We start from the raw sequence: 12,942 nt of genomic DNA on the forward strand, positions 1-12,942 counted from the left end.
TCAAGTCCCATAGTATGGAATTATTTTTAATGTTTATTAAACAGCGCACATGTAGCGTAGTATTAATTTGTGATGCGTTCAAGCGCAACCCTCACAGATGAATGCGTGCTTATGCGCCCCACCGTTCGGGCGTGTCTCTTTGGAGGCTCGCCAAGTATGCCATTTGGTCCGACCGTGCTAAAATAAAGCAAACGCAAAACGGCGGGACATACACTTGGACCGCTCGGACCTGAGAGCTACCTCAAGGTCGTTTTCTCAGCCAGCGAGCAGTGTCATAGTGTTAGTTTCGGAAATCTCCGCAAGGCTACCGAGGTCGCCTCAGTCGCGAGCGTCGCGTGTGGAAAACGAAACCAACGAAGAGCCGAAACGCTGAAACGCTGAAACCACCGAAACCGCCAACGCCGAGTAGGATGCGAACCGTGAACGCGAAACCTGCGAACGGAGCTGTAAGCATTCGACCTCCTTTGTGTCAAGGTTCGACGCTTGCGTAACGGCTATAATTGTCGGCCGCTGTTTGCTGCCGAGTGCCCGACCTCGCTTTCAGGAGAAAATGACCTAAACACAGCGTGGCTAGCACTCGCGGCGTGCTAGAGGACACCTAACTTCTGCAAACGACACCGCGCCGAGCTTGCAAAATCAGTCGTGAGCCGTTGTTGGTCGTGAGTGAGGTAGTAGTATCTCTCCTCTTCTTCGCTGAGCTCATTCAAACAGGTGCCAGGTGCCGATAAAGAAACAAATGCGGTTTGCCACCCTCTCTTAGTTTCTGGAGAGAGAGAAAAAAATTGCTTGAGAGAGGGAAGTTTAGCCTGCTCGCCACTCGGCCGGCCCATCCATGCGGCAATTCAGCTCCAGCGCCGTCAGAAGTATGTCGCTCCTAATCGTGTTGAGCGGTATCGGCGCGGCTGTAGCGGCCGCGCTTTTGTACCGTTACCTGAATAGACGGTACCGACAGCCCGTGCTGCTCGAGGACCCCGACACCAAGTACACGGTCAAGCTGATCGAGAAACAGGAGATCAGCCACGACACGCGCCGCTTTCGCTTCGAGCTGCCCTCGTCTGAGCACGTCCTGGGGCTGCCCACCGGACAGCACATCTACTTGGTCGCCACCGTCAATGGACAAGTGGTGCCGCGCCCATACACTCCTGTCACGAGCGACAAGGACCACGGCTACTTCGACCTGGTCGTCAAGGTCTACTTCCGCAACGTGCACCCCAAGTTTCCCGAAGGCGGCAAGATGTCTCAGCACCTCGAAAGCTTGAAGATCGGCGACACCATCCAAGTGCGCGGCCCCTCGGGACTGATACGCTACGAAGGCAGGGGCAAATTCGCTATCAAGCCTGACAAAAAGTCTCCCCCGCAGACGTATCTCGCCTCGCAGATCGGCATGATCGCCGGAGGAACGGGCATCACACCGATGCTTCAGGTGGGTATGAGCGATACGAAAACCCGTGACGTGGGTTATGTTCTTGAACGTCGGCGATGCGGACATCGCATAAAACAAATAACTGCGTGCATCGGCAAAGCAGCTGTAAGGTCATCCGGGGGCAAAACGCTCGAAGAGATTCCGTTTTATCGAGTGCCGGCCGATTCGCCCTGCTGCGCAAACTGCTGCGAGCGAGCCGCGAAGATCGTTGACCGCGCCGACTTTCCTGCAGGATATTGTGGCGTACTTCGCAATGCCTTGATTTTTGCGCTTCTTACACCTCGTAACTTTTCGTTGAAGCTGCGTTTTTCCTTCCTCTATGCGTGACGCTGCGCTGAAGTGCGCAGAAAGCCGTGTATTTCTGAATGCGCGATTTGAGGAGCGCGCGGTTGTTTGAAAGTAACAATTCAGGGGCGTGTTCTGCTGCGCACATGGTGCGACCGTAAAGTAAGGTAGGGATAAAGCTAAATACCCATTGTGAGTCGAGGTGATAAGCATGTCGTGGAAAATATGCAGTTAAAAACATATTTGACCTGTTTCTTCCCTTTGGAGAGATACCTCTGGCAGAAACTTTTCACGCCATAGTGATTGTACTATAGTAAGGCAGGTAAGAAGTGACTTGAGACAGCGTGAAAGTAGGAACGCTACAGAAAGAACCACCTCTCAACAGGTTTTATGTCTAAGCTCACAGTTTTCAGCGCAATGGCACACTGCCAACGAAAGGAAAAATGAAGAGAAGAAATGTATGTAGTGAATGTTAATGATATGTAAGGAGGGGCTGTGATAAGTGGCCAAGTTGAAACCGAGATCTAACTATATGTCCCTGAACAGGTAACAGATTCACTGCAGTCACATTTGCCTTGTGTGCAGCACAGTTAGGCCAAGTTTGCGATGTGACGGTTTTGCAATCTATACTGAGCCTCATTCTCATTTTAGTCACTGAATGCTAGAGTAAGCCTATGAGCAGAGATACTGGATTTGCCAATTTTCCAGTCATTGCCAATTTCAATTTGTGGTAATGCTGCGTATAAATTAAATTGTGCTGAGTCTGTGATTTGTATTGCTACAAACCGAAAAAAACATTAATTGAAATTTTGTATGAAAAAGAACTGAACAAGGGTAAATGGGGTACGCCTCAGTTCGCAGATGAGCCAACGTTGCGACAAGTGGCCTTGTCGAAACGTTGGCTCATCTGTGAACTGAGGCGTACCCCATTTACCCTTGTTCAGTTCTTTTTCATACCGTGCAAACCATCTTCTTCCTTTCATTCTACCTAATTGAAATACTGTTGTTCAAGCGTGCTTAACTGCCCATTTGATTGTCAATTTATTAGTTTGTGTGTATGGTATTTATGGTAAAGGCAGTTTAATATCATGGTAAAAGAAGTGAGCCTAGCTGATGCTCTTTTTCACTGCTTTTAGTGACAAGGAAAGTACTGTAATAAGCAAGGTCTGACATGGTCACAGCGTTTCTCGCTCAGTTTGGTATAGTATGAAAGGCAGCTTTTTGAACTCTTGCTTTTTCTTCCATTATGCCATGCAAACTTAAAAGGTGAATGCCCTGAGGCTTGTGTAATGAATTGCTTCAACTCATTTCATGTGCCATGCTGTTTAGAAAGCCGTTCAAGTGGATGTAGGTGTTCATAGTGTAGTAGGAATCAGGTGCTCCTGGTGGTAAGCCCTGGTTCAACAGCTGGCCTTCCTGTTGACTTCAGGCTACAAACTTCATTTCCTTCCGTTACTGCAGGTGGTTTATGTGCTCTTTGTCTTGCTGCTTCCCCCCATATTTTTTTTTTTTTTATCATTGGGCGTGTTGGCTGTGAAGAACCACACATCTTCTATAGGAGGAAACCCTGTTATTATTGTAAATTTATATTTGTGCAGCACTCTAATTGCGTGATAAGCATGTTTTTCGAAAGCGTAATCTGATTTAAAAAAAAAAAAAAACTTGCTTACAGGGCAGAATTGATGAAAAGCCTGCAGTCGCCCGAGGGGATGTCTTCTTTATATCTTAATTCGTGCTCGATTTTTACAGTTTTGCACATTGGAGACAAGTATGGTTGGCAGGCATATTGTTATTCATTATTTTTATTTCAGATTCTTCGGGAAATAACGCAAGATGAAAGTGCGTTGTTATGCCCTATGTGGTAGATTTCTTTTTGTTAGTCATTGACTAATATGGTGAAACCTGTTACTGTGTGCTTTGAGGTTGCGCAGTGTATGCGTGCTCCACACACCTATGAATGTGAGGCCTGCCCAATGCATCTTGGTATTGGTTTCGTCCGAAAGAAAAAGAAAAAAAAAAACGAATTTCATACTTGAAAAAACAATTGGCAATGAAGTGAATTGAGCGTGAAGTTTAATACATGGGTAATGAGTGTTTTGTAAAAGTACTGATAATTTGCCATCACCTATAGGTAATTCTCACTGGTTGTCTTAGGTGTAGTGGATATACTACACTAGTATGAGGCTGTATTGTGTCGTAACTTAAAATTTTCAGTATGTGGCATGTATATGCCTTGTATTGTGTGTCGTGCTATGATGGTCTGTGAGATATTGGAGTGCCAAGGACATGGTAGGGGACAAATGGACATTCGCTTGAATGTTGAATGGTAGCTTGAAAAGATTTCAAGCAAATCTTGGTGTATATTTTGCTTGCTTGAACTCGTTTCAATAAGCATTGTTTGGCATAGTCGTCACCATGAATTAATTAGGCGATAGACAAGGAATTAAGCTTTAATACGTACATGTTTAAGGAAGGATACATGATGAAAGTAACGAGTGCATTGGAAAACGATACACCTTGCAAGGTTGACTATAACATTTTTTGTCACTCTTTTGTTGTGGACGAAATGCGTATTCAGTCAACTGGTGTTTTAAACTGAACTAATAAAGTCTCTGACACACAGTCTAGTTCAAAACCTTTTTAAAGGTACACTGAACAAATATCCAAGAATATTGAGAAAGCACCACAACTGCATTCTTAGGCCACGATTACAATAGTACAGACATATAATTCGGGTTAGTTTTGAGCGGATGGCTGTATTTTTGACGTTTTCTGAGCGGCCGCCGGGTCAGAGGCAGCGCGCTCCTGACTGTTAGCCAGCGGGTGTGACATCACAACTTCCCTCAGCAACGCCATGGCCCCGCACCTGAAGTTGGTTGACCGTCTACACACAGTGTCGGTTCCCCTGCGTCGCGCCGTAAACAATGATGCGAAGCGTGGAATGCTTAACACGAGGGGGACGCGTACGGAGGGCGCGTATTGCAGACAGTTGTTTGCTCGCAGGGAGGGAACGATGAATTGTGCACAGGAACACGAGCAGCAAAAAAAAAATAAAGCACGTCCGTCCCTGCGTTTTGTGAGTGCCACGGGGGAAAGAAAAATGAACAGGTGCAACCGGCCGCGATGGGGGTGTTGTGACGTGATATCCGGTTTTGTCAGAGCTTGCATAGAAGCCCGCTAGGTGCGGCGATTTGAAAATTATTCATTAAAATACTTGCTTTCCTCTCCTTTCTGTTCATAAAGTGGATTGTTTTGGTCACTTCCATAGCGGTAGCTACCACCTGTGCTGGAAATCACGGTGGCAATTTTTTTTATTCAGTATACCTTTAAGCCTTCTTCACATTTTCACTTCTACTCTGAGGTCTACATTGAGGCATCAGTTTGCAAGTAGTCTATGTGGCATGCGTCCTTCCATGACATGGTGGTAATGAATAGATTTGAATGTCAATTTATTAATTGTTGTTATACTTGTTGGTTTGGTTTATGGAGTTCGACATCCCAAAGTGATTCAGGCTATGAGAGATGCCGTAGTGGAGGGCTCCGGAAATTTCAACCACCTGGGGTTCTTTAATATGCACTGACATCGCACAGCACACGGGCGCCTTGCTTTTCGCCTCCAACGAAAAGTAGCCGCCGTAGCCGGGATTGATCCCGCAGCACTTGAGCACCCTAAACACTGCACTGCACTGCCACGGCGGGACCGTTATTATATTGTGTATAGTCATATGTATGTGGCGTGTGCCCAGTTATGAGCAAGGAAGTGGAGAGAAGCGCAAACAGATTTTACGTAACAGGTGTTTGGTTTGGGCTAGTTGGTAGCTACTTCTTGAAAACATAGCGCAAATTAAGACAAGGACGACACAGAAGTAGACAGGACAGGCGTCCTGTCTAATTCTGTGTCGTCCTTGTCTTAATTTGCGCCATGTTTTCAAGAAGGATTTTATGTGTAGCAATAACCTGAATATGTTTTATACTGAATGTCTTTCAGGGTTAAATATTTTTTCAGCTTGTCTTTATGTTCTGGTTTTGTATTTTACTATACTCTTCTGCATGCTTATTTCTTTTTATATAGCCGTGATCCAAAAAAGCGTTCCTGTTCATTTTTGGAGTTGCTATACTGATCAGCTACTGCAATAAAGGATGCAATGAAAAAATAAAATAAAAATAAAAGTAGCTTAGGCAGCAACAGCAAAAAATGTTACCGCAATTCCAGATGGAAGAAATCGGCTTGTACACTCGTTTTTGAAAATAACCATCCACGTGAAGTGCAAACTACTTTTGGTAGCTGTCAGTGCTTTAAAGTGACTGACCAAAACGCATTGAGATTATGACGAAAATTAAGACTTCGAGTCACATTATAATGACCGAGCACTTTAGTAAGAAACAGGGAGTTATGATTTTATTTTGGTGCATTTAAAATCTTATAAACTCATGCCTCATTGTGCAGTGAAATTCGGTTATTAGCAGTGCATCACACTATGCCAAAAGAGCATTGAATGCTGGCCGACCACTTGAGCAAAATAAAGGCATTTTGGCCCTGCTACGGAACCTTTGTTCACAGTAAATGAATGCTGATCAGTAATTAAATAAACAAAAAAATGTTTTGGCCTTACTACAGGGGCCTGGTAGGACAGAAAGGAACCAATGGATTCACTCCTTGTGATCAAAGTGTCCCCATAATGGGGCCACAATTATTTCTTTTGTTTAAATATTGGTTGATGCTCGATGATTTTTCATCATGAACGGTGCCTAACCAGATGAGTTTCTGCCAAACTCTCTTGATTACATGCATTTTACCATGTGGCATCTCTGGCAAATACTATACTTTCTTTAAGTACAGAATGCATTTTCTTTCAGGAGTGCTTGTCACGTTCTGCTGAAGATTAAGCTACTTCCATTGTGGCCTTCAATGAAAAACAAATCCACTTATGCATTGCCAATTGTCTGCTTTTAGCATTTGCCACCAGGAGGTGGCGCCACAGTGTTTATTTAGTGTTTCTTGGATGAAGCGGCTACCGTTGTCCCTTAATACTTTTGTTGCTGCTGTTGCTACGTCTCAAGAGGTTTGGGCCGTGGAAGCAGAAATGGATGCTGCTGTGTACCAAAAATGTCTAATTATGTTCTGGTGGTTGAGGTCCGTTCATGTTTTCTGTATATCACTTTTGGCGACAGTCTTCGTGGACTGCGCTTGCTAATTGCGCTTACCAACATCGGGATAGGTAAAAATGGGCTGACGCACCTGTCTGAAACTTCCGTGTAAATATTTTCAGCATTTCCTGAAAAAACATTCTTGATGCTCTAAGTGAACATTTCTTTTCTTTCCTCTCCTGCAGATCATCCGGCAGGTGTTCAGTGATCCCTCAGACAAGAGTAGCTGCGCGCTCATCTTTGCCAACCAGACGGAGGACGACATCCTACTCCGACCCGAGCTGGAAGAAGTGCTAAAGCAGTACCCCGACCGCTTTCGCCTCTACCTGACGGTCGACCGGCCCAAGGAAGGCTGGTCGCAGGGCGTCGGCTTCATCAGCGCCGACATGATTGAAGACAACCTGCCAGCCCCGTCCAACGACTCCATCATCCTCATGTGTGGTCCACCGCCCATGATCAACTTCGCCTGCAAGCCTAACCTCGAGAAGATTGGGTACAGCCCCAAGCGGTGTTTTGCGTACTAGACACTGCGCTTACGTGCTGTTACCACCTCGCTGGGTCCATTGTTGATTTTGGGTCTCTGTTTGGTGGCTGGTGCTGGGCAAGAACCGTTTATTTGCAGCGACCCCTTTAGGTGGCCTCCACTGCACGAGTGAGATACATACTCTCTAGCAACTTGCACAGACTAAATTAGCGGCTGCTGCACATTTGTGTGTCCTGCGGATGTCCTCAGACGGTCTGTTTTAGGCTTTACACACTGCGCTAGAGCTTGCAGATAAAATTCGTTCAGGCTGTGTGGTTTCATTTAGAATAGGTGTCATGAATATCAGAACCAATGCATGTTGCCTTGTAATTGTCAAGGCCAATTGCTCCCTCTGTCTTGGAGAAGGGCTTCTTTAAAAATAAGGTGTACGCTGAGGTAGCTTGCTTCTGCTTTCATTTTCTTTTTCATAGCCTCATGCTGAATTCGTGACGGAACGAGGGATGTAAAGAGCTTTGCTTATCTCTCTCCTGAATGCCATCGTCAAGAGCTTTCTGTATATTGTTCTGAGTTAATGGGCCTACTTGTATTATAAGCGCTATTTGCCCTGCAAATCTAGTGTATTCATAATGCCAGATAATGTATTAGTTAAATCTTATACTCTGTAAACAAAATAAGGTTTGCATTCTCTTTGTGAGTAAATACGGTACTTCCTCCGACTAGTAAAGGTCTCAGTGGTTTCTGTTTCCGGACGGGACGGTACAGCAGGAAGGCAGTGTTTGTCGTGCTTATCGGTTGCATATATTGCTCGTGTTTCTTCCTGATCTGAAGTTGTAAATAGTTTTGTTACGACACCGTAATTGCGTGTTTGACTTCCAAGCATTCATTATCTTCAGTGTCCACACCTTGCGTTTAAAAACTTTATCTAGCATGCTGTGTGATGCTGCTGCATATTACAGGTGGAACTTATTAGCTATTTTGGTTATGGCCTTAGGCAGTGTGGGATCCGCTGTGATAGTGTCGGGGATATATTTGCTCTAAGAGTAGTTAATCTGTTTCCAATTTCGAACACTAGAATGTGGAAGGAAAAGAGTGAATATTTGGAGACCTATGCTTCTGAAATATTCTTAGATATGTTCTTCTTGTCCTTGCATCTGACATTGATTACAGTAACGCTTATTTTCTTATGTTTTGGTTTTGTATACATATTGTTTCACTGAATAAACCTGCTTTATTGGCAAGCAGCCCAGACAGAAGGAACCAGGTTGACTGTGCTCTTGCACGCAGAAGCAATTATAACATTATTTAAAAGTAACAATTATAGCTAGCATGCTGAGTGGGCAAATCTAGCGTACAAGTATTTTTTTTTGCATGTTTTGCGAATTTGCATATTTTTTTTCATTTTGGCAAAAGTAAGCTTTGGGTGTTGCTTAGCAGGAACTTGGGATGAGTCCGTATATACGTTTTTCATAATTTTATCCATTGATTAAAATGGGCCGAATAGTATAAAAACCTTTCGGTGCCGATTTCTGTATCCAATTTTTCCCTCAAAATTAAATGGTGTACTGTTAGCTTCCTCTCTCTAAGCTCCTGCAATGAAAATGTGCATTTCATATCTCCAGTGTTCTCAGAGTGCGTACCTATGCATACGGAATGTCAAACATGCACCTTGGTTTTTTACGTGGTTGTTAGTTAGTATTTCAGTTTCGGTCTATGGTTTGTACCTGCTTTACATACATTTTCTGGTAATGCATACTGCTGAGAGCGCATTCACTTTGTCACGCACAGAAATGCGGTGTTTATTAGCACAAGGAAAAGTAATGTTTTGTGTTTTTCAGTGTATTGATATTGTTGCAGGATCAGACTTGCCAAAGGTTCTCTTGTCATGGTAACTAGGTAATGTAAGCTAGGATTTATTGCCATACGTGTGTTACTGTTTGTTTTTTTCACACAAGAATGCAGTGTTCAAAGTCTTGTGATGAACAGAATAACGTTTTTTTTTTTAGTTGTATCTAAACAGTTACTTGTCATAGAACATGCACATGTATGTCAACTTGTTGACATTCATGCTCTTGCATATCTGTATCGTCATGTTGGCCGAAAACAATGTTCCATGTACGACCTGAGGCCATATTACACAATGTCCACATCACAAAACCTGTCAAAAATCTGTCACAAACCAATGAATTAGCCCTTCTCCTATTGGTCGACTTTGATCAGCGGACATGTCAGCCGATAGGAGCATGGGCTAATTGACAAGTTTTTGAGTTTTTGAGATGTGGTCATTGTGTAATTTAGCCCTGTACACTTGCCAGGCATTTTTCCTTTTACTGCAAACTGATAATTGTTATCAGTATTTGCTTGGAGACGACAGTCTGTTCAGATGTGTCTTGTATTGCTGCAGGCTCTTTGCTTTTGCAGATGTGATCAAGTTATGATCAAATATTTCTCTCTCAGCCACAGATATTACCTGTTAAGGGTGTCTGACATTGCGTTACATATAAACACTGCAGCGTTGAAATTTTTTGTGCATATAATCAGACTCTCTATGTACAGTTCCTAAATCCATGAAAAGAAAACATTAATTCTGCTTTGGAGCAGTCATGTTCAATTCGTTCATTTTATTGTCCTTTTTACGCTATACTTGAAAATTTAGTTAGAGCCAGGCGAGTTTTTTCTAAAGTGTTTCCAGTGCTTGTGGAGATAACTGATGTATGGAAAGTTTCCCTGTTGTTGGATTTGTTGTTACCTAGCCTTGTATGTTCCTGAGGCAGTGCAGTGTCGTTAGGTTAAGACAGTTTGTACAGAGACTAATATTTTTGTGAAATGTTTGTTGACTTGATGAGCACTAGCTGAGTGTAGATTCCTTACCACCATTGTACTCATTCCAAGCTAGTATAATGTTAACTTATTTTTGGGATTCAAAAATGCCTTGCAGAATGACACATAAGGTGCATACTTGTGTTACACCTTGTGTGTCACGGATGTGTCATGCATTAATATTGAATAAAGTTTGCTTCATTCATTTTTAAGCTTATATGTCTTTTGCATAGCTTAGTGCTGAGCATTGCTATTCCTGCCCAATGGCTGTGATAAGAGACTGGCATACTAATAGTGATGAATATGAGTTGCATAGGGTGTTTTTCTGATGGTATGAGCCGAAAGCTGCGGTCAATACAAATGAGCTTTTTTGGTAGATGCAACCAACTTAAACGGCTGTTCTGCTGACAATGTTCACTTCCTGGTTCGGTCACCATTGAAGGTAGTGTATTTTTGCTGAGAGCATAGGTCACAACATGGTAGAGCTAAGTCTTCAGGTGCCTATGAGTTAGCATGTACGAGTGCAAAGAATATGATTGTTTCATAGTGAAAGGTGCAGCAATATTTGCTCCCTCAATGGGCGCCTTAACCCACTGTGATAGAACGAAGATAAAGGATGGAAAGAGAAAGCTGCTGTTGTGGAGGTTTCAAGATTATTGATTGTTTATCACAACAAGATTTTTAATTGCACTGGCATCACTGAGCACAATGCTGGCTTCAGTGCCATGACCTCGTGCTCAGCATGTAAATTCTATGAGCATCCACACAATCTGTTCGCATAAAATTTGCATATTTGCACATCAGACCAAATGCCAAACTACCAACACGTTGGTTTCACGTGAGGAGTTGGAAGAGAGATGTAATTGTTTGGTTTGGTTTGGTTTATGTGATTTAATGTCCCAAAGCGTCTCGGGCTATGAGATACGCCGTAGTGGAGGGCTCTGGAAATTTCGACTACCTGGGTTCTTTAACCTGCACTGACATCACACAGTACATGGGCGCCTTGCTTTTCGTCTCCATTGAAAAACAGCAGCCGAGGTCGGGATTCGATCCCGCATCCTTGGAAGCAGTAGTCTAGCGCCGTGACCACTGCGCCACCTCGACGGGGTGGATGTAATTGTGATTTCCAGTACATCATATATGAGTGCTTTGATTGTTTACAACTCAGTTCGTGCAAGTAAAAAGTTCGACTGCCAGTAAGAGAGCCAATGCACGAATCGGAAACTATGGTTCCGAATAAATTCTTTTCCTTGCAGCCTTAAAATGATCTCACATATACATCAATGAACAACAGGCCTTGCCTAATGAGTTTAATTTCTGTGCTCAAATACAAGCACATCTGCTATCTCTTGAGCTACACTATAAACTTTTGAGCATTTGTGACAATTGCATCTTGATGAGCTATAGACTCGACTGTACAAAAAATGCAATCGCATCACCATTCGGGATCACATGATGAATTTCTTATCACTGAGAATGGTGAATTGCAGCATTGAACTATAATAGCCAAAATTAACTGTGTCAAGTCTGATTCTCTGAGGAAAGAGGATATGAAGATATCCTCATATTTGAAGATGTGAAGCTGACATGACGGCTTTTAGCAAAGGTGACCCTTCCGAACTTTTCTGATAAGTAAAACTGAATTGAATTTGTGTTCGAACACAAATTCAATTCACTTAAATTCATTTTTATTTTATCAATGAAACCCTAATTGCTAACCCAAAAGCCAATCGCTTTATTTTTTAGAAATTAGGGTTTCAATATTATATACATGTGCCAAGAAGGCAAACAGCTGCTGAAACCAAGAAAAGCATAACAAATGTTGCTATTTTGTTTAAATTTGTGGTGTCAAAATTAATAGTTTCTTGAGAAGGGGAGTGCTAGTTTAGGCACATCACACATAATTACGGTATATCAATTTAGAAACATCTTATTTTTCATTGCAGCAGCTCAAGTTTTGGCCTGAGTAGTAGCAATTAGTGGTGTTATTATTGTAGAATAAATTAAAAATAATAAAGGAAGGAAAATATTTTTTGCCTGCCTCGGTATCTGCTATCGAAAAGAGCTGAAGCACCTGAACTGGGGCGGCGGAAATAAAGTCAAATTAATAGTTTCTTGAGAAGGGGAGTGCTAGTTTAGGCACATCACACATAATTACGGTATATCAACTTGGAAACATCTTCTTTTTCATTGCGGCAGCTCAAGTTTTGGCATGAGCAGTAGTAATTAGTGGTTTTATTATTGTAGAATAAATTAAAAATAATAAAGGAAGGAAAATATTTTTTGCCTGCCTCGGTATCTGCTATCGAAAAGAGCTGAAGCACCTGAATTGGGGCGGCGGAAATAAAGGGATAGCAAAGAGACAGGTAGGAGAAATCAGAGGTGAGCGTCAGGGAGAAAGGACAGTTTAGATTAAAAAGTAAAGGAGTATAATACAATTGTACATAGCGCTGAGGTGAGCTGCTAGGTTGAAGTATTGAGGCAGAGATAGTATTATGCTAGAGCGTCTCGGTTGGATGTGTTCTGCACGCTGAAAAAACTTCTCTCCACATACGCAAATAATTGACCGCATTCAGATATTGGATATTTGGGATAAACGAAATACATATATTGCCAGCGAAATATGGTTTGGAAACAAAAAACGGCCACTGACATTCAGTGGCCAGTACCCTCGGCGGGATTCGAACCCGCAATCCCCGGTTTAGGAGACCGATGCCTTATCCGTTAGGCCACGAGGGCTGAGCGGCAAATGTGGCTCCAAAGAGATGGTCGGTCAATAATTACC

The 12,942-nt window shown here is 42.9% G+C and overlaps 1 protein-coding gene and 1 non-coding gene across 2 annotated transcripts; one reads left to right on the forward strand and one right to left on the reverse strand.

The window, feature by feature from the left end:
* The first annotated feature begins 330 nt into the window (after positions 1-330).
* LOC146173668 (NADH-cytochrome b5 reductase 3) lies at positions 331-10,369 on the forward strand. The gene is made up of 2 exons (XM_084585646.1): positions 331-1,423; positions 7,042-10,369. Exons 1-2 carry the CDS (start codon positions 833-835, stop codon positions 7,378-7,380), a joined length of 930 nt encoding a protein of 309 aa, XP_084441772.1. The 5' UTR covers positions 331-832; the 3' UTR covers positions 7,381-10,369.
* A 2,454-nt stretch (positions 10,370-12,823) lies between these two features.
* TRNAR-CCU (transfer RNA arginine (anticodon CCU)) lies at positions 12,824-12,896 on the reverse strand. The gene has a single exon. It is a non-coding gene; the product is annotated as a tRNA-Arg (tRNA).
* Positions 12,897-12,942: the final 46 nt, after the last annotated feature.

Source organism: Amblyomma maculatum, chromosome 11, assembly GCF_055883805.1.
Source record: "Amblyomma maculatum isolate TAMU_Amacu chromosome 11, ASM5588380v1, whole genome shotgun sequence".
Taxonomy (NCBI): domain Eukaryota; kingdom Metazoa; phylum Arthropoda; class Arachnida; order Ixodida; family Ixodidae; genus Amblyomma; species Amblyomma maculatum.

Excerpts from the sequence above, each read along its gene's own strand:
- LOC146173668 (XM_084585646.1), top strand. The coding sequence starts at position 833 with ATGCGGCAATTCAGCTCCAGCGCCGTCAGAAGTATGTCGCTCCTAATC. Across the intron at positions 1,424-7,041 it reads GCATCACACCGATGCTTCAG|ATCATCCGGCAGGTGTTCAG; the intron begins GTGGGTATGAGC and ends CCTCTCCTGCAG.